Genomic DNA, 19718 nt, shown 5'->3' with positions numbered 1-19718 from the left:
TATGCAGCATCTCTTTATACATCTTCCATATGAGGCTAAGGTCGGTGGTCCTGTTCAGTATAGGTGGATGTTTCATATAGAAAGAGCATTAAAGAAGCTTAGAGCAATGGTGGGCAATAAGGCAAGAGTTGAAGGATGTATTGCGGAACAATTTAAACTAAAGGAGGTAGCACACTTCACAAGTTGTTACTTTGCAGAAGAACATAATGTATTTGCTCGAAAGAAAAGGTACCATGATGATGAACGAGAGATGCCTCCGTGTAGTGATCTTTCGATTTTTCAGACAAACGGCAAAGTCGTTGGTCCACCCAAGGCATATCACCTCAGTATGGAAGAACGGAAGTCTGCTTTACTGTACATGTTCACGAATATGCCTGAGGTGGAGAAATACTTTGTGTAAGACTTGTTTTCTTAAACTGTTCATATGTGAATTAGTTTATGTTATCAAATATCTCATGTCATACAATAATATTTGACAGCGAGTTTGATGAACAAAACATGAGGTGTCTCGGTAGGCCAACAGCGAGAGACATAGACAAATTGCGACGCGATGGTATGCATGGGCGACCTAATTTCATTATGTGGCTTCGGGACCGTGTAAGTCTTAATTATGTGGCTCGGAGAGCTAATTTCATTTAACTAATATTACAGAATTTGCTAATGCTTTGTGGCATGATTGACAATTTGGGGAGGAAATGAATTTGAATGATGACTTACGTCAGTTATCTATTGGAAGCGTAACTGCCAAAAGCTATGGACATTACGACGTCAATGGATATCGCTTTCGTTCAAGCATTTTCGAATCAAGTCATCCTATGGCCGCCACTCAAAATAGTGGAGTCGTTACTAGGGCAACCGGCATGGAAGGACACGAAGCCTGTATTACGGGAAAATCAAAAATATAATCGAGATTACATTTGCTGGAAATAAGCTTTTAGCGCTAGTTTTCTTTGAGTGTAAATGGTATGACCCGAAGTATTATAGGACCGAATTTGGGATGACACAGATCCAACCTGAGAAATTGCTTCAAGGACACGACACGTATATCCTTGCCCATCAAGCAGACCAAGTTTATTTCTCGACATATCCATGCAAAAAGATGTCTAAATGGAGGGTTGTGTACAATGTAAATCCCCGCGAACGCCTATACACTCCTGGTGAGGACGAATATCAAATTGGTCACCTTGAGCAGGTTGATGAGGTGTTTCAAGAAGAAGAGTTGCCAACTAGTTTTCATATTGATCCTGCACCGGCATTAGATTCACTAGTTGCAGACGTTAACGACTTAACTTTTCCCGAGAGACGGAGAAGACAACCTGTTAGGAGAAAAGTTACATGGCGACCTCTGCATAGAAGAGAACAAATAGATCCTGATTTTGATGATATTTAACAAGTAAAGTTGTTTTGTTATTTCATTTGTTTATATTTTAAGTATTATGTCATTTTTGATGCACTAATGAATAATTTCTTATTTTTTATGCAGGATGCCGCCAAAATCAAAGAAGTCAGTGAAGGGGTTGTTCAAGGGCTTGGGCCTTTTTCAGGGCAGTTCTTCGAGCAGCAGCAGACGTCGAGAGCTGTTGAGCGCGGTACATGGAGATGAGGTAACATATCTTGTACAAATAAATTTGTTTACATATTTACAAATAAATCTTGAGTTGTATGTACCAGGATGAGCAGCACACTGAGGAGCAGCACATTGAGGAGGAGCAGCACAATGAGGCTGAGCAGCACAATGAGGAGGTGGAGCACAATGAGGAGGTGGAGCACGTGACATGGGACCAGGCCGCACAGCATCACCAGCCATGGGATCAGTGGGACCACCAGAGAGAGCAGCAACAGGCGTGGGACCAGTGGGGCCAACAGGGCGAACCGGCTGACAACCCGATGGATGATGGCTCGGGAGGCTCTTCAGCGACACGCACACGTCGCTCAAGAAAAAGCCACTCAGTAAAGCCTCGTCACGCGATAGAGCGAGAGGCTGATAGGACTTTAATCATGCCACATGGAGATCGGTGAGTGTAATATATTAACTTATCTAATATAACTATTATGTGTATTGTTAATGTTTTTGTGTAATGCAGGAATTGGGAGGACCTGTCCTTTGACGGCAAGGGACACCACACTCAGGTTAACCTTACGTTGGGTTCTCTTTGCCGCCTTCACTACCCTGGTATAGTGAAGGTGTCAAACGGTGATACCGAGGATGAGGTGCTCGTCAGTACCTGGGATGAGTACAAGTTTAAAAAGGAACGAAACCACACCGACAGACAGGGACTTGTGCGTAATGACTTTTGGGTATGAGTTCTTTATTATTTTTGTTATGTTTCTTAATATTGTAAATCTATGACTTATACCATTGTATTTGTATTCTTTATGTTGTAGCTTCGATATCGGTTGCCTGACGGAGAGGATTACATGGGGCACGCTGAACGTGTCTTGCAAAACAATGCAAAGAAGCTGGTGAAGGATGCCATATACTATGCGAGAATTCAGGCTACAAACCTGTATTTTCAAAAGCATCCGGAAGAAGCAGGCCCCTTGAATAAAAAGGAAGGGTCCTCAAAGATATATTTGACTGAGGATCAATATCGTGAGGTTAGTATTCAATTTGTTTTACCCTTTATATTTATTGTTGTGATTGATATAATATGTAACATTGTGTGTGTGCAGGTGATGGTTCCATGGATGGCGCCCGTGCCTGATGCGTACTATGCTTGGTGTCGATATTGGGCTTCCGAAGGCTTCCAGAAAGTGTCAGCACATCACAGACAATGTCGAGGAACCAATCCTAACCACAAGTTTGGCGGTGATGACATGATACGAAAAGCTAAAAGAATGGTAAGTTTGATCTTTCTATGTCGATCAACAAATAATACGATTGCTTATGAATGTTTTTTGTTTATACAGGAAGCTACGAGTGGCCAAAAGCCTAGTGACATTGAGGTCTACCCGGAGGGCCACAAAGGACCAGACCCGAACAACCCTGACCAGCTCTGCAGCCAGACAGCCACGGATCGCTTGGTGAGTTTTGGCTCAAAAGTTCAAACGTTCAAAGTATATAAATTCCTGCATTTGTAAGGTTGTGAATGATGTATAGGCGGCATATGGGGAGGAGATGGTTCGTCGCCATGGCCCTGACTTCGACTGGCGCCATGAACCGGTGGATCCCTCGGTGGTGTACGCAAGTGGTGGTGGCAAAGCGCATGGACGGTAAGCTCTAACTTATGAAATTATATGGTTGACACTAAATTGATTATGCAGTAATCACATTTTTTGAATCACTTATAGATACGCACTCTTCGACGGATTCATTGACTCGTCGTCGGTGAGATCTCAGAGGACGGGTTCATCTTCCCGTAGCTCATGCTCTCGTCGACCGAACGAGCAGGAGTTGGAGATTATGAGGATGCGTGAAGAGATGAGACAACAACGCGAATTTATGGAGGCTTGCAATGCACACAACCAAGCGATGTATCAAGTGAGTACACATAATCCGAACTCTAAATTATTATATTTCAATACAACACCTTCAGTAGTAACACATATGTGTTTAACAGTTAATGCAGCAACAGGACATGGCAACAAATTTTCCACCGCCACCACAATGGAGCCAATTTGCAAACACACCAGTTCCACCACCACAGTTCACCACCCCTCTGACACATATACCTGCACCTGGAGATAGGGTACGTTTGATAACTCTCGATTAATTTATACACTTGTATACTTTTTGATATTTGCATTTAACGTGTTGATATTTGCTAACTTGCATAGGTTACGCCTGAAGCGGGTGGTAGTGGGTCTGATCCAGCAGTAGGGACTGGATTTGTTGACTCGCTCTTCGCGTTCCCTCCTCCTGGTGGTGGTGGCGGCAGCGGTCAAAGCTCTAACCACCCAAGTGGTGGTTATCTCTAAACACTTAAACTTATGTTTGAAATGTGGATGTTATGTTTCAATACTATGTCGTACTCGTTGTTGGATGTTGGTGGATGTTATGTTTCAATACTATGTCTTACACGTTGGTGGATGTTTTAATTATAAATGCAAGTGTTTATGTCTAAATGCATGTGTTTGTGGATGTCGTATCTCTACATGTGTTTGTAATGTGGCTGTTATATGTGATTTATGTTATGTTTGATATATGTTATGTGTGCAGAAATAGTGACATAATTTAGTGTTGTTTTTGTAGCAGTATAGGGTAATTCCCGTCGGCCCAGTTAATTCCCGTCGGCTATGGTCGAACCGACGGGAATTAATTACTAACTCCTGTCGGCCCAGTTAATTCCCGTCGGCCACGTAAGGCCGACGAGAATTAATTAATAACTCCCGTCGGCCTGGGGAACCGACGGGAATTAATTAATAACTCCCGTCGGCCAGCAAAACCGACGGGAGTTAGCCTTAATTCCTGTCGGCCACTATCTAGCCGACGGGAATTAATTATTCCCGTCAGCCGCCGACGGGGATAACCTTATCCCCGACAAGGGACGCCTGTCAGCCTGAAACCGACGGGAATAAGCCCTAAACCGACGGGAATTACTTATTCCCGTCGGTTTCAGGCCGACGGGAATTAAGTGAATTCCTGTAGTGAATATAAAATATGGTCCACATATCAGATATTAAACTAATAAAAATAAATATTATAATTTATCTAATCAAAGACAAGAAAGATATAAGTTAAAAAACACGACCTTCCTTATTATTTTAATAGCTCGCTCGGTTGTCTATTTACTTCAACTAACAAAATGGTACTATATAAAAGTGTTGTTTTGTGTGTAGCTTTCTGTTGTATTAGGCTTGGATAGGCTTATGGACCAATTTATTAAATGAGAAACGGGGAGAGGAATACACATACGCGTTTAGCACGTCACATGAAACTATTGTTTTAAAGTAGTAAAAAAATGAAAAAAACAAAGCAATGAAATGGAGCAAAACCTGAAACAATTTTATATCAACGGTCAAATTTGAGGCCAGATAATTTATATCAAAGCACTCAGAGGTTCCTTTGGTACGAAAGGACAAACATTGACACTCAATAATGTGTGACTGTCTGTATGCCAAATAATGACAACTGCAACCAAATCATCGCATATAGGAAAATGACTAATCACAACTAAACTAAACGAAGTAATGAGATCTACAAATGGGGCAGAAGGGAGTAATGGAGTATGCATGTGTAATGAGATCTACAAATGTGGCTGGTGCGCCGTGCGCGTGTGCGCGACTGCGCGCTGGGCGGTGCCGCGGGCCCGCGGTGCGCGTGACTGCGGCGGTGCAGCCGCCTAGAGTGAGGACGCCGCCTGGGGCTAGGAGGATTGGTCGTCTGGGACTCTAGGAGGACGACGCCGGCCGCCTGGGAAGACTTGAAGCGCGTGGCTGCGTGGGAGTGGGACTGCGGGAGGCTGGGAGCTAGGGTTGCGAGTTGCGACATCAGGCCATCTGGGCGTGGCCCGTGGGCTGTGTTGTGTCGCTGTTGGGCTTGGGCTAGCGTGCTGCCTAATTTTGGGTATAATAGGTACTTCGGGTACCGTGGATGAATACTCGATTAGGCCCAAACTTACTTCGGTTATTCAGTTGTGTTACCCGTTGGAGCTGTTCGGGTAACGGGTTTCGGGCTAAACGGGTACGGATTCATGTTTTATGCCCAGTCCTACTTGTGACACAAAAAACTTCCCGTAGAGATTTCCACGAACGCTTGCAGGGATACATACCCGTTCACCGCGGGGATAAATCTCGATCTCCGTCCCCGATTAAATTACAATTAGAATATACGTCGTTTGTTATTAATAAAATATTTTCACTTAAACATATAGTTAGATGTAAGAAATCATTATGTGTACATAAAAAATACATTTATACAACGATTGATATGTTAATAAGGTAATTATTTATTTTTATTATTACCTAGTACACGAAAACATCATTATGTGTAGGTTTAACGGGTCTTGCGAAGAACGGGAATAGAGAATGTTTCCCGTCTTTATCCCCATTTATCCGTCGTGTGGAGAATTTTCCCCATTTACATCCATGTGGAGAAGAAACTTATCTATATCCTCGTTTTTCTAATAGAGAAATTCACCGTGCGGATTTGGGGATCGATGACCATCGCCGTCTCTAGTTCGGGAAGGCAAAGGGCGCCGGTGCTGCACACGTAGACGTAGGAGTATGGAGAGTGTGGTCGGTCAGCTAGCTGCCCCGGTTCCGGAGATCGCCATTGAATGTCCCACCCACATTTTCCACCTCGCATTTACTCCGCCCCCCGTCACCGGAGCGCTATATCTAGGGCGGCAGCGCGGCACTGACTTCTCCAACCAACTCATGCTCGACAGACCACCTCGTCGGGGCTTCGCATTTATCGTGCCGTCCATGTCCATGCAAGAGCCGACGAGCGCCGCCACCCAGCTTCACGCCGCGATGGAAGCGTCATTGTCGCTCTCGTCACTGCAGCTCGCCTTCACGGCGGTCGCGGCGATCGCGGCGCTGGGCGTCGCGGTGACCGTCACGAGGTACAACCGGAGATACATGGGCCTGAGGCTGCCTCCGGGCCCGCCCGGGTGGCCCGTCGTCGGCAACCTCTTCCAGGTGGCGTTCTCCGGCAAGCTCTTCATCCACTACATCCGCGAGCTCCGCAAGGAGTACGGCCCCATCCTGACGCTGCGCATGGGGGAGCGCACGCTCGTGATCATCAGCAGCGCCGAGCTCGCGCACGAGGCGCTGGTGGAGAAAGGGCGGGAGTTCGCGAGCCGGCCCCGGGAGAACACCACGCGCAACATCTTCTCGTCCAACAAGCTCACCGTGAACTCCGCGGTGTACGGGCCCGAGTGGCGGTCGCTGCGCCGGAACATGGTGTCCGGGATGCTGAGCACGTCGCGGCTCAGGGAGTTCCGGCACGCCCGGAGGCGCGCCATGGACCGGTTCGTGTCGCGGATGCGCGCCGAGGCCGCGGCGTCGCCCGACGGCGCGTCCGTCTGGGTGCTCCGCAACGCGCGCTTCGCCGTGTTCTGCATCCTGCTGGACATGACCTTCGGCCTGCTGGACCTCCGCGAGGAGCACATCGTGCGCATCGACGCCGTCATGAAGCGCGTGCTGCTCGCCGTCGGCGTGCGCATGGACGACTACCTCCCGTTCCTCCGCCCGTTCTTCTGGCGGCACCAGCGCCGTGCCCTCGCCGTCCGCCGCGAGCAGATCGACACCCTGCTCCCGCTCATCAACAGGCGCCGCGCAATGCTTCGCGACATGCAGCAGAGGCAGAGCTCATCGCCGCCGCCCGACCCCAGCGTCGCGGCGCCCTTCTCGTACCTCGACTCCGTGCTCGACCTCCGCATCGAGGGCCGCGACGACGGCGCGCTCACCGACGACGAGCTGGTGACGCTCTGCGCGGAGCTGTTGAATGGCGGCACCGACACCACGGCCACCGCGATCGAGTGGGGCATGGCGCGCATCGTGGACAGCCCGTCCATCCAGGCACGGCTCCACGAGGAGGTCATGCAGCAGGTCGGCGACGCGCGGCCGGTCGACGACAAGGACACCGACGCCATGCCGTACCTCCAGGCCTTCGTGAAGGAGCTGCTCCGGAAGCACCCGCCCACGTACTTCTCGCTCACCCACGCCGCTGTGCAGCCGGGATGCAAGCTCGCCGGCTACGACGTGCCCGTGGACGCGAACCTGGACATCTTCCTCCCGACCATCTCCGAGGACCCAAAGCTGTGGGACCGGCCGACGGAGTTCGACCCGGACAGGTTCGTGTCCGGCGGCGAGACGGCGGACATGACGGGGTCGGCGGGGATCCGGATGATCCCGTTCGGCGCGGGGCGGAGGATCTGCCCTGGGCTTGCCATGGGGACGACGCACATCGCCCTGATGGTGGCGCGGATGGTGCAGGCGTTCGAGTGGCGCGCGCACCCGTCGCAGCCGCAGCTGGACTTCAAGGACAAGGTGGAGTTCACGGTGGTGATGGATCGGCCGCTGCTGGCCGCAGTGAAGCCGCGAAACCTCGCGTTCTGATCGGACGGGCGGACGGACGCGCGCATGCATGGCTACAGTGTGCGCGTGTCAGGTAGCGTGGCAGTACGACATCGCTCGTACGTGTGCTCTGCACGCCCAGCTGCACCACGCATCGCCGTTTGGCCATGCATGCATGCATGCTAGCCGCCCATGAGTTGTGGATGCCACTACTGTCGTGTACTCGTGTCTGTATGATGTAACATACACGGAAATGCTAGACGTCGTTTGCATGTGTGTGTGGATGTGTACGTACTACGTATATAAGAATGAACTCTTTTGTGTATTTGTATGTGTCGTCATCAGTTGACCGCCACAGAACATTCGTGATGCATGGTATCGCTGTATATATATAGGTCGATGATGTGCGTATATATGGTACATGGGTCGTGGCTTCGTGTTCTCAAATGTCACACGTACGTTACGTCCATAAGGCATTATCTATTATATATATAGGAGTATATATCAATTGAATACGTACGTCATCTATGATTTTGACTATCGATCAAAATAGGACTAATAAAGTTTGACCAATAATGTATCCATTTTTAGTTAATCCAATCTTATAATTTATATATCTAATTGAATTGCGTCAACGGCGGCAGATCAGATCCACGCGCTTTACTCCTGGAGGCTGGAGGGCTTCTACTATCCTTGTCCCTGTTCTTGTGGCCCGTCATCTTTTCCCCCCTTGCTCGGGCCAGACGACGACCTGTGTGTGCAACTCGAAGGTATCGTCGTGTGGCGTGGCGGTGCCTGCAGCGACGACGCTTGCGGTAAGAAGCGCGATGGCGTCGGGTGTCGGCAGGGACGCCCGTGTGTGCTGAGTGCTGACTAGCCCTGTTGCGATGTGGGCTGTACTGTATGTGTTGTGTGCATATGGTCGTGAGAGATTTAATTTTGGCGGCATGTGCAGACGTCGTTTTCTGCTTGGAGGCGCGTCCTCGTACATCCCCTTCCAGCTAGCTCGGTTGGATTTTTGCATGTGAAAACCTCTACGTACTTGTTGGGCTTTACACAATGGTGATGTTTTTGGCGTCATTTTCCTTCTTATTAATTGAAGGCATCGTTCGTGAGACTTCCTAGCCCCGCTTCACTATACCGTTCATGTTGTCTCTGGTCATGGTGGTGAACTGGTGATTCATGTTGCCTCATGCAGCATGGCTAGCACTTCCCTCCATTCGTATGATTTTTTGGTTCCGATTTTTCAATTAAAAACAAGGCTAGCACTTCCCCCCACTTTTTTTTTCTTTCTTCGTATGATAAAAATCATGACAAAGATTTTGCCCTCCTTTCTTAAAAAAAAGAACTTATAAAAAAATGAACGAATGAGCTAGCTAGCATATATGCTACTGCTCGTCTTGATCACCAAAGTAGGAATACACGTAGCAGTCGACATGGGGCCTCTTCTCAGTTCTTCCTAATCATGACCAAACCAGTTTACCACGAACAAAGCTAAGTGCATACCCGCCATTACAACATACCAGCAGCGGACTATATAGTTGCTTTAAACCTTTGCTTGTACGCAGGCTAGCTAAACAACAACTCCTGGTCCGTATACACACCGTCGCTATCATCTGTCGTTGTCATATATAGTAGCATAGATAGATAGATAGATGGGCTGCTACTTGCAACTTCAGAAAATTGTCAAGGTGGCTATCATCGACGATTCAATGCTAGCTAGCTAGCTAGCTAGCACCGGCCTCTCCTACGTACTCTGCCAACCATATTTTCATGCAAGCACAGTGAGGCGAGAAAATTCGGAACAGTGTCCGCACATTATGTGCAGGATCTATCGCGCGTACGTCGTGCAGCTGTATCTGTATGTGCACAGTGTCAGCATTCAGCAGCGTTGAAATCAGCAGGCCGGCCGGGTCATATACAGCCAATCAAGAAAGAGGTGTGATTTCAGCGCAACTATTAGTCTATTACTGCCGGCTCTCTGCGCTGTCGGTGTATGTATCTGTAGTAGTAGTAATAACGAAGTGCCTGCGGTCTTCTATCATCAATCGTAGCAAGTGCCAATATATAGTCCTCGGAGCCGTGCAGACGTGCAGTGTATACAGCAGAGTACGACAGCCGCGTGTGTCTGGAACTCTGGATATGGGCGATGTCGTCGGAACTCGGAACCACCAGGCGAGGCAGAGAGTGGAAATTGCTTGCTCCAAAAGCAGTCTATAGTCATTTAAATATTCTATATATAATTTAACTGAATAACATTGTATAGTTCATCTATAAAATACTAGTTTATAACAACGTATATCCACAAGTTTACTAACCACCATAAGAATAGAAAAATAATACCTTTTCTCCCTCTCCCTCCCCCTCTCCTGCCATCAACACCATTGATGCACTCAGCCTAGCATTGTCAACTCCATCTCCATGTGCACCTTGTGGTTGCCGTGTGCCGGCTGTTGACGCCGATATAGCACCAAACACTAAGGATATACCATCTGGCGGTATCCTATGAGGCGGCGAGGACGCTCCGTGGCTCTGGGCCGGACGGTCCGTGATCTCGCTATAGGAGCGACTCCTTCCCTGCATCGCTTCGGACGGTCCATGATGGCGTAGGGTCGTATTCTTCCCCGTGGGAACCTAGATCTCGCCCCCCTAGGAGGAGAGATCGATCCTAGGGTGATCCGGGTCGATATGTCACCCGGAGCGTTCCTAAATGATGTAGAGTCGCCTAGGGATTAAGATTTCACTCTGAGGATCCGATCTTGCTCCCGGGAGGAGTAAATTCCTAGGGTCGTTTTGGTGTCGGCATGGCACCTAAGACAGATCTAGACGACGTAGAATCTCGAGTAGGGGTGGAGATGGATATGCGGGAAGCTACAACTAAAGTTATGCTAAATCTACTCCTAGGGCAGGAATGATAAAGGATTGATAACGAAATTAATAGATTGGTTCGATTGGAATGTGTTCGGAGTTCTCAATCGGTCGTACCCCTTTATATTTATAGGGGATGAGGTCTGGACATGTTTCTAGGCAAGATCCAACAAATCCCCACGGGTAAGTTAGCATAACCACACATACTTTCGTCCGTGTTTATCTGGTCACGGGAGCGCGGACTGTCCAACCGTACCCAGGTGCCAAACATGGTGTTCAACACATGCCTCCCTGCCATTTGGTGAAGCTTGGTGAACCAAAAGCACCTGGTACTACCAGTCTTTTTTGGGAAAAAATAGATTCTGCAACTTGCCTTGTTCCCAAAATATGAACTCTAGCACCATGTAAGTCACCGGCTCTTGTGATCAGATAATATAACTATTTGATAAACTCTAATGCACAAAGTTACTTTCAGATTGCATCCTCTTCATCCATATTTATCTGATCAACATGTCAATAGACAAAAACTTGTAGTGCCCCCTAGCCCGAATAAACAAACGGATTGGGCCAGTAGTACAGATTCATCGACATACCACCCCACACTTGAGTAGAACAATACATCGGCGATGAATAGACTGGAAAGCACCATGACATCCCTAGAGGAGGATGACCATGCGATCTGGTTGCACCACGTTTTGGTTTGGTTTAGTCGGCCTATGCTTTTGCACATATCACCTCTTTGACTTGGTTCGTTTTATTGGCCTGTCGTGTGGAACGACCTTCTTCTTCATATATTTAACAAGCAACTGATCAAAAGTATGACCGACTCTACTGAGCCGGCCAGATGTCTTGGAAATGTTTTGCTTGCTAGTACCTATTTTAGGATGTTATGGTTTGACGATATGAGGTCGTTGTTGCTTCTGGTTGTCTGCGAACCATCCGACCTTCATAGCCAGACTGTCAGCGCCTATGTCGGACTGTCTGGCTTTAGTGCCCGAATAGTCCGGCGTATGCAGGGCAAGTATTTTTCGGTGGTTTTCGCTTTTCACTGGTTTTTATTGTTTTTAACCAAAAAATGTTGATTACTTTTTCTAAAAAAAGATATGCTAGAAAAATATTTAGTCTTTTATCATACCTTTTCCCGATTTTTATAAATGTGTTTTCATTGTTTTTGAATTCCCAACGAAATTTGCAGAAAAAAAACTGGTGTAAAACTGTTCCCGGTTTTTTTAACCCTGATACAGACCTATCGGTTGTATGAGGAGACAGTAGAACGAAACTTCGGATTCCCCTTCTAATGAACTGTTCTTCCCCACGGGGTCAGCCGTGTCTCATGTTTTTCCTCCAACTCTGAACATTCCTCCCAAATATTGCTATCCCATCCTAGATCCTAGTTTCATTTCTGTACAATTGCTTGGTGATTGTTACAGTCTCTTTGGTACTGGTACGGCGTTTCAGCCGTAAACTGCTACGCCGTAGTGCTAATGTACCTTGTGTCCTCTGCAACATCAGTTATAACTGGCTTTATAACATCAGTTTATGACTGTGTCCTGTGCGACATCAGTTTAATTATGGCATTCGCAAATTGCAATCTTTTATTTTTACGCTCTATATGCTGCTGCATGCATGTGCGTGCGTACGCTATTCGCTGATACTGCACTTCTGTAAAACCTTCGTACAGTGCGCCCAAAACTCGTATACTGTGTATGTCATGCAATTCTTTTGCTGTAGCGCCTCGCCGGCTCTCCTGCATTTCCATCCCCGTCGTCCACCTTGAAGCATGCACAGCGATCTTGCCTAGCTAGCTAGCTGCAGGACCATGACCCGGCACTACTCATGGCATGCAAGCACGGAAGCATGGTCTCATGGGCTCATGGCTCGGACCTCTCTGCCCGCCCGGTAACTCGTATCATGTCTGTCAGTAGTCAGTCCCATCGTCTACCTCTCGGCAAGGACGACCAATCTGCCGCCGTATGTTATGTACCAGAAGCTTGCGGCAACTGACATGGTAATTGAATGCCAGTGCAGTACAGAACGTACTCACAGAACCACTATTATAGCAGCAACTCTCGTCTGCTACTCCATCAAGCTCCTGCCTTGCTGACGACGACCGATGAAGCAGGCAGCGAGCATGAGCTACCATGATTATATTCATAGATAGACAAAGCCATAAATGAAGGCCGCATAGCAATTGTGTCACCAAGCTAATTTCGGGTTCTGTTGGCTGTGACTCCTTTGCAGCCGCACCTGCTGCCAATGAGGTAAGCCGAAAGAGCTAGGTCTTGCGAATGGGAGGCGCTTCAAAAACCGTTGTGTCGTGTGTGTTGCGAATCCAAGTCCCGTCCCCCCTGGTACGGTCACCGACTCACCGGCAAATGCGGGACCACGGCCGGATTATGGCTCGCATTAATCTCTCAGCTTGGGATCTAATCTAGAAATGCCAAGCCTAGCAGCAAACTCCATGAAATGTGCTCGTGCCGGTGGAAGGAACTGCTCAGAATCAGAAGCTAGCTAATTGAACCCTTCAGAGCCAGTCGGCACCGGAATGGATTGACGAATGAGAGATGGAGCGTCGGTCCGAGAGCAGGCGGGAGAGATGCCCCCGCACGGCCGAGAGTGGCAGCAGACACACAGCAGACCAGGCGTCAGACAGCAGCTGGATGGAGGTGGAAGTGGAACCAAACCCAAACTCCTCTGTGCCCGCCGTTGCCCGTTTTTGCTTTGTCATCCTTCGGTCGGTCTTCTTGATGAAGTGCTGCAGCTACTATGGCAACGGAAATTCTCTGTCGGGTTCTAACCTCCTGTCCTCGTTTCTGTGATGAAAATTTTTTTCCCCACGAGAATCCCCACAAACAGTTACAGAGGACATTTATTTCTTATCCCTGTTTTCTGTGGGGATAAATCCCCGTTGGGATCCTCATCCCGCTTAAATTATAATACAACATATTTTTTGTTATTACTACAAAATATTGTCACTTATACACATTATTAAATATAAAAATTATTATATATATATATATATTAAAATGAACATATTTGTACAACGAGTGATCTTTTGATAAGGTGTTATTTATTTTTATCATTAACTATTACATGCATGCCCCAACTTGCTTGTCAGTGAAAGTCTATGTTGATATTGTTGATCATTACCTATTACATGAAAACATTATCACATATAAGTTTAATGGGTTCCCGCGGGAAACGGGGACGGGTAATGATGGAGAATACTTCTCCATCACCATCCTTGTTTATCCGTCGGGTGAGAATTTTCTCTCGTTTACATTCTTGTGGAGAAAGAAACTTCTCTATCTCATCCTCTAATGAAAGAATTCCCCACGAGAAACGGAGATCGAGACCATTGCCATCTCTAGTAGCTGCAGCAATGTAAGAGCAACTTTCGTTTGCTTTGTTAGAGCATCTCTAATAGTTATGTAAACAACTCTCTAAATATGAATTTAAGAAGTTTTCGGGAAAAACCATTCTCCAACAGTTATGTAAACTAGGTCTTTAAATTTACAAACTCCCTACAAAACTTAATTTTATTCCTATATTTACCAACCTCGTCGGGGCTCTCTAAATCAATGTTAGTTCTAAATCTATCATAAACACCATATTTCGGCCACCGTCCTTTGATCACAAATCTATCTCCAATGTCATGTGTTGTCTTCACGCCGTCGTCTTGACCTTCTGGTCTTTCATCGACAACTTTGACCTTCCAAGACGCTATGAAAAGTTGTTGATGTGCTAGCTCAATTAAAAATAGAAAGCATGCTTAATTTTTTGTTGATGTGGACAATTTTAAAAATTAGCAACCAATAAATAGAGAATTGTTGAAGTACATATATTTTTCTATTCTTTAAAGTGATTTAACAACTTAAATCTATAATTGAGGATGCTAAATTTACGTAACCATTGGAGATGTTTTTTAACTTGCTTTAACACTGTACTGTACTGTACATGTCAGGAAGGTGCGAAACGGCACAACGAGTGGTTTCACGAAGAAATCCTGTAGGTGGCCGGTGGCCCCATAAATTACTCTTCTTTTTATCTTCCGTCGTGGCGTAAAGAACTAACAGGGTGTTTGGTTTCACGGATAGCCTCATTCGACATGACTTGATCCGGCAGCAGTCCGTCTGGAGATTTCATACGGAATTGATTGATCCCGCATATTGTCTTATGAACAAAACAGGGTGATGATGGACAATATCCTTCTGTGATGCAAACCAAACATCAATGGAGGATCAGATACAGGTTCGGATGGCTCTAGCAGTGACCAAACTTGCAATCCAAACACGCTGTAAAGATGCACGGCTGGCTGTTTATTGAGTACCAGTCATTTGCATAGACAAAATATTACTCTCTCCATTTTAAAATATACTCGCTCCATTCTAAAATAGTGTATTAGTTTTAGCTCTTGACTTTTATGTTTATACTTAACTAAATAATAATAAATATAAATATATAAAGAACACATATATCATGTATTGTATGAATTAAGGTAAAACAAATTTTATTTTGATACAGAGAAAGTAGTTCTTTCTAAACACTCGAATGAATGATGTATAGACTACATTTTTTGGTTAATTAATTAATATATATTTAGTCTAATATGAATTATATTTTGGAACAGTTCTTTGCCGCGGGTGCTCAGTTTTGCACCGAGGTCAATCCAAGTTTCCAAGCACCTGATAGAAGATTCGCCTCCATGTGTCATGTGCGTATTACACCGAGCAAATGTGTGTCTCTCTCTCTTGTGCTAGCACCACCTAAAACAATGCACGAAAGCTAGATACTTTTAAACTCCATGTCTAAATTGTTTGTTTTTTAAGGATTTCAAAGTAACATAAGAGTTACTCCAAAAATAATACTACTGCAGCTCTTAAAACTGCATATAGTTGGTAACTCTAGAGGTAGAGGTAGATCATGTTTCGCTGGCTCAGCTCCCTTGAGTTTTTCTCTAGAGCCATGCGCCATCACCAGCATTTCAAGAACTTGTACGAAACAGGAAGCATACTAGCTCGGCTCAGGCCATTAAAGTCTCCAATACAGATGTACCATTAAAGACAGAGCATCTACAGAACAAAGTTACTCCAACACTACGGCTCCAGCTGGTATATATATATAAATTTTTTTCTTTAATAATCATGTGAATAGGAGCTCTGGACGGGAGGATCGGCAGCATGGCCGTTTACTCTCCCGGCGCAGAGACCCCCTGCTTCAGCTTTTCCCTCTTCAGCTTCTTCTTCGACACCGGCTTCTTCTTCTTTGGCGGGAGCGTCTTCTGCGCATACACATACATCGCATAGTTCCCCACAAAGAAGAGCAGCAGGAAGCTTGCAACCACAAGCAGAACCACCATTCCTGGGTTCAGGCCCTTGTTCACCTCCTCAATGATCACATTGTTCTGAAACACATGCAGCGTAGTACATGAGAAAATTAGACAAGATGCTGAAGACAGGAGTGGTATACTAGGTGCATGGGCCTTGCAAGATGATATGATAAAGGTTAGGATTTAGGATAATCGAACAATAGATAAACACGTATATCCTTTACAAATTGGCAGACCAAATGCGCAGAACCATGAAAATATAAGTAATATCTCTATTATAGAGCGCTTGTGCTAACTGTTATCCACAACTGCAAAGACTAGTAAAAAACACAAAGATGAGGCCTAATTGAATCTATCAGTAAGGCAATCAGCAATCCTACAAAATCTTCACAAATAGGTTCATAGAGCAGGTGTGGAGAACTGAAGTGATATGCATACAGACTACAGTCACCATTTAAAATCAAATATGCAGATTAGTTAGCACAGAGATCAACTGATAGCAGCTCGATAATAATCAAACTACAGCCCCTCAGCATCAACTAAAAGGCAACTTAAAAAAACTAAAGGATTACACATACAAACAGCGATTAGCCAGTGTGCATCAAAGCAGGTAGACAGACAGATAGTCTGCTGGTAACCTTGTAATAAATTTATAAAGTGCACAAGATTTAAAGGCATCGAACTAATCAGTTTATTATAACAGATAACATTGGCTACCTAGAGGATTGAGCATAACTAAAACACTGAACGCCATATTGATCAAACATGACACACATATATGATAGTCATAAAGCTCTAGACCTGTAAGGCCGTAACAGTTAGCAAGCTTATCCGCTTATGCAAATTGCTAGTACGCCTATATGATATCAAAGCTCACTTACAAGATAAAAGCACTCAGCAATCTCTTTTCTTTTATAGGACACAATTGAAACATGCATTTTTCAAACGAACACAGTTATCATATGACCTATTGACCACGTAGAAGTCCTGCACAAATTCTACAGATCCAATCCTCCACACATCAAATTCAAACCAGATGGACCAAAATCAGCTACAACTCCGGCCAGGGATCGCTTACTGCTACAAGTCAGAAATCGCAACAAACAGCTGCCGCCGTCTCACGAGTAACACCGTCCACCCTCACTGCTTAGCCAAGGTGGCTCGCGCGAGCATAAGGGTAACCTGCCAGTGCACGACGCCAGAGAGCCGGGCCGAGCATCGAAGCCCACCCGGCCGAGAGGACACCAGATCCGGGCAAGGTAGGACCGGATCCGCACCTGGAGGCCCCGGATCCACGCAGCCGCCGACCGGATGGCGCCGATGCTGCCAGAGGTTCAATCGCAAGATGGAGAAAGAGAAGGATAGAGGAAGGAGAAAAGGTGGTGCGGATAGGCAACGGCGGCGGCGGGGTGAGGGGGCAATTGGTGGTTTTTCGGCGGCGGCGGAGTCGCCCAGAGAGACGACACGGCAGTGCCGCTTCTGACCTTCAGTTCTGTACATTCGAACTCGAACTTGCTTTGGTCTCCCATACCACAGTAAGGATCAAGGAGGGAAGAACTCGAGACTTACCGCCGAATCCACGAACTGATCCGCCATGGCAGGCGTCTGATCAATGCCAACACCCTGCTCTGAATCAGAGGATTCGTGTGGATTTGTCGAACGGATGAGGTGAGCACGAGAGTTCTGAGTTCCGAAGGAAAGCTCGCTCACCTTTGCGCTGCTGGTCCCTTTCCGGGTTGTGATTTTTGTGTGCCGTTCGATTTGGAAGTTTCTAGTCCACCGTTTTTCTTTAATTTCCTTAGCTTTGTTTATTGCTGTTTATATATACGTGTATGTGCATCATTTTTGTTTTGAGCCAGATCAGTGTGCATGAGTGTTTATCATGGCGTATTTTCTTCACTTGTCTTGTACTCCCTCCGTCCCAAATTAAACTTTATTTTAGCTTTTTAAGGACTCATACAATATTTAATGTATATATTTTATTTATGTATCTATATATTGTCATTTAGTTGAATATAGACATAAAAATCAAGAACTAAGTTTTTACTATATTAAAGCACCAGTTTCAACGGTCGTCCCGCGTCAATATTTTTCAAAAAACTTCTACGTTTCTTTAAAATCAACCTGCACTTCTATAATCTCTTCTCTACTACTATAATAAAAGAGTTTATATAAAAAAAGTTAAAATTATGTATAAGTGAGTGTTTGAGCCTTGGTTGTTGGCTACATATTCATACTCACCTAATCAATAGAAAACATATATTTTGTGCTTTATTAAAACAAAATTTATTATATGTCATATATATAAAAACCATAGCAATGCACGAACATATTAGTAGTGAATACTAATTTATAGTGGAACGAGTATTTCGGTGGCCTAAATTGTATTTTGGAAGCCTCAAACTTAAGAATATAAATATATTAATGTTATGGTTTGTTATTTGTTTTTGTGCTATGGCATATTTAACTTTTTTATCCTTGCCTTGCCTGACTATAGGAACAATTGTGTGCTAACATAAATCAGATTTTGTCGGAATTATAGTTTTGTTTAACGGGATTTTTTTTCCTTGAAACTAAAATTTGGTTGTATGTACAAGTTATAATAATCTAAAACTATTTTTGTTTTCCGCTATAGACGAAGTCTATCAGCTACTTCTAAGACTGTCTTTCATGTATCATGTAAAATAAGTTAATTTTCTTAGCTTTGTTTATTGCTGTTTATATATACGTGTATGTGCATCATTTTTGTTTTGAGCCAGATCAGTGTGCAAGAGTGTTTATCATGGCGTATTTTCTTCACTTGCCTTGTACTCCCTCCGTCCCAAATTAAACTTTATCTTAGCTTTTTAAAGACTCATACAATATTTAGTGTATATGTTTTATTTATGTATCTATATTTATTATCACTTAGTTGAATATAGACATAAACATTAAGAACTAAATTTTTTTACTATATTAAAGCACCAGTTTTGTCGGTGTTTTGGGTCCGATCGCACACCCGGGGTTGCCCCTCAAGGTGTTTTTAGGAGTAGGACGATGTTGCCGACTGTAGCTCGATGGTTCGTGCAGGGCGCACGAGAAACTGTGAACAATGATGTACAGGTTCGGGCCGCTTAGAGATGCGTAACACCCTACATCCTGGCGAGAATGCTTTATGTGGTGGATTACAAAGGAACTCTCTAGTGTAAGGAACGTAGAGAGTCGGGGTGGATGGCTGAGTAGTGAGATCGATCGTTCTGAAGGGGTGCCCCCTAGGCCTTATATATTCGACCGTGGGGCAATACATGCAGATATGATAACAATGCGCACCTAAGAAATAGTGAACCGATTGAGTCTATCTTCCTATAGTTCTGCCGACTCATTCTCGCTTGGTTCCGTTGCATGGGGTTCCAGCGCGGGAAAGTCGGGTCTCTGTGGTGGTTACTCGCTCGACGTTGTTGGGTCGTCTGGGTTCGCACCGATCCGGCCTTGTGTCGATCCGCTTCACTGGTCATTCCTTCCCAGGCCCACGAAGGGATGACCTTACGATTTATTGGGCCCTTGGGCCTTTCGTGAGGTC

The 19718-nt window shown here is 45.5% G+C and overlaps 2 protein-coding genes across 2 annotated transcripts; one reads left to right on the top strand and one right to left on the bottom strand.

Annotated features, from left to right (window-relative positions):
- Positions 1-6309: 6309 nt before the first annotated feature.
- Positions 6310-8373, top strand: LOC100193602 (uncharacterized). Its single transcript, NM_001138705.2, has one exon. It carries the CDS (start codon positions 6319-6321, stop codon positions 8002-8004), a length of 1686 nt encoding a protein of 561 aa, NP_001132177.2. The 5' UTR covers positions 6310-6318; the 3' UTR covers positions 8005-8373.
- A 7449-nt stretch (positions 8374-15822) lies between these two features.
- On the bottom strand, positions 15823-17950 carry LOC103646512 (DNA-binding protein S1FA). The gene is made up of 2 exons (NM_001329687.1): positions 17729-17950; positions 15823-16234 (listed from the first exon to the last, which is right to left on the bottom strand). The coding sequence occupies exons 1-2, from the start codon at positions 17753-17755 to the stop codon at positions 16019-16021; spliced, it is 243 nt and encodes an 80-aa protein (NP_001316616.1). The 5' UTR covers positions 17756-17950; the 3' UTR covers positions 15823-16018.
- Between the last annotated feature and the right edge of the window lie 1768 nt (positions 17951-19718).

Source organism: Zea mays, chromosome 2 (assembly GCF_902167145.1).
Source record: "Zea mays cultivar B73 chromosome 2, Zm-B73-REFERENCE-NAM-5.0, whole genome shotgun sequence".
NCBI classification, from domain to species: Eukaryota; Viridiplantae; Streptophyta; class Magnoliopsida; order Poales; family Poaceae; genus Zea; species Zea mays.
This window is presented reverse-complemented; position numbering and strand designations above follow the sequence as displayed.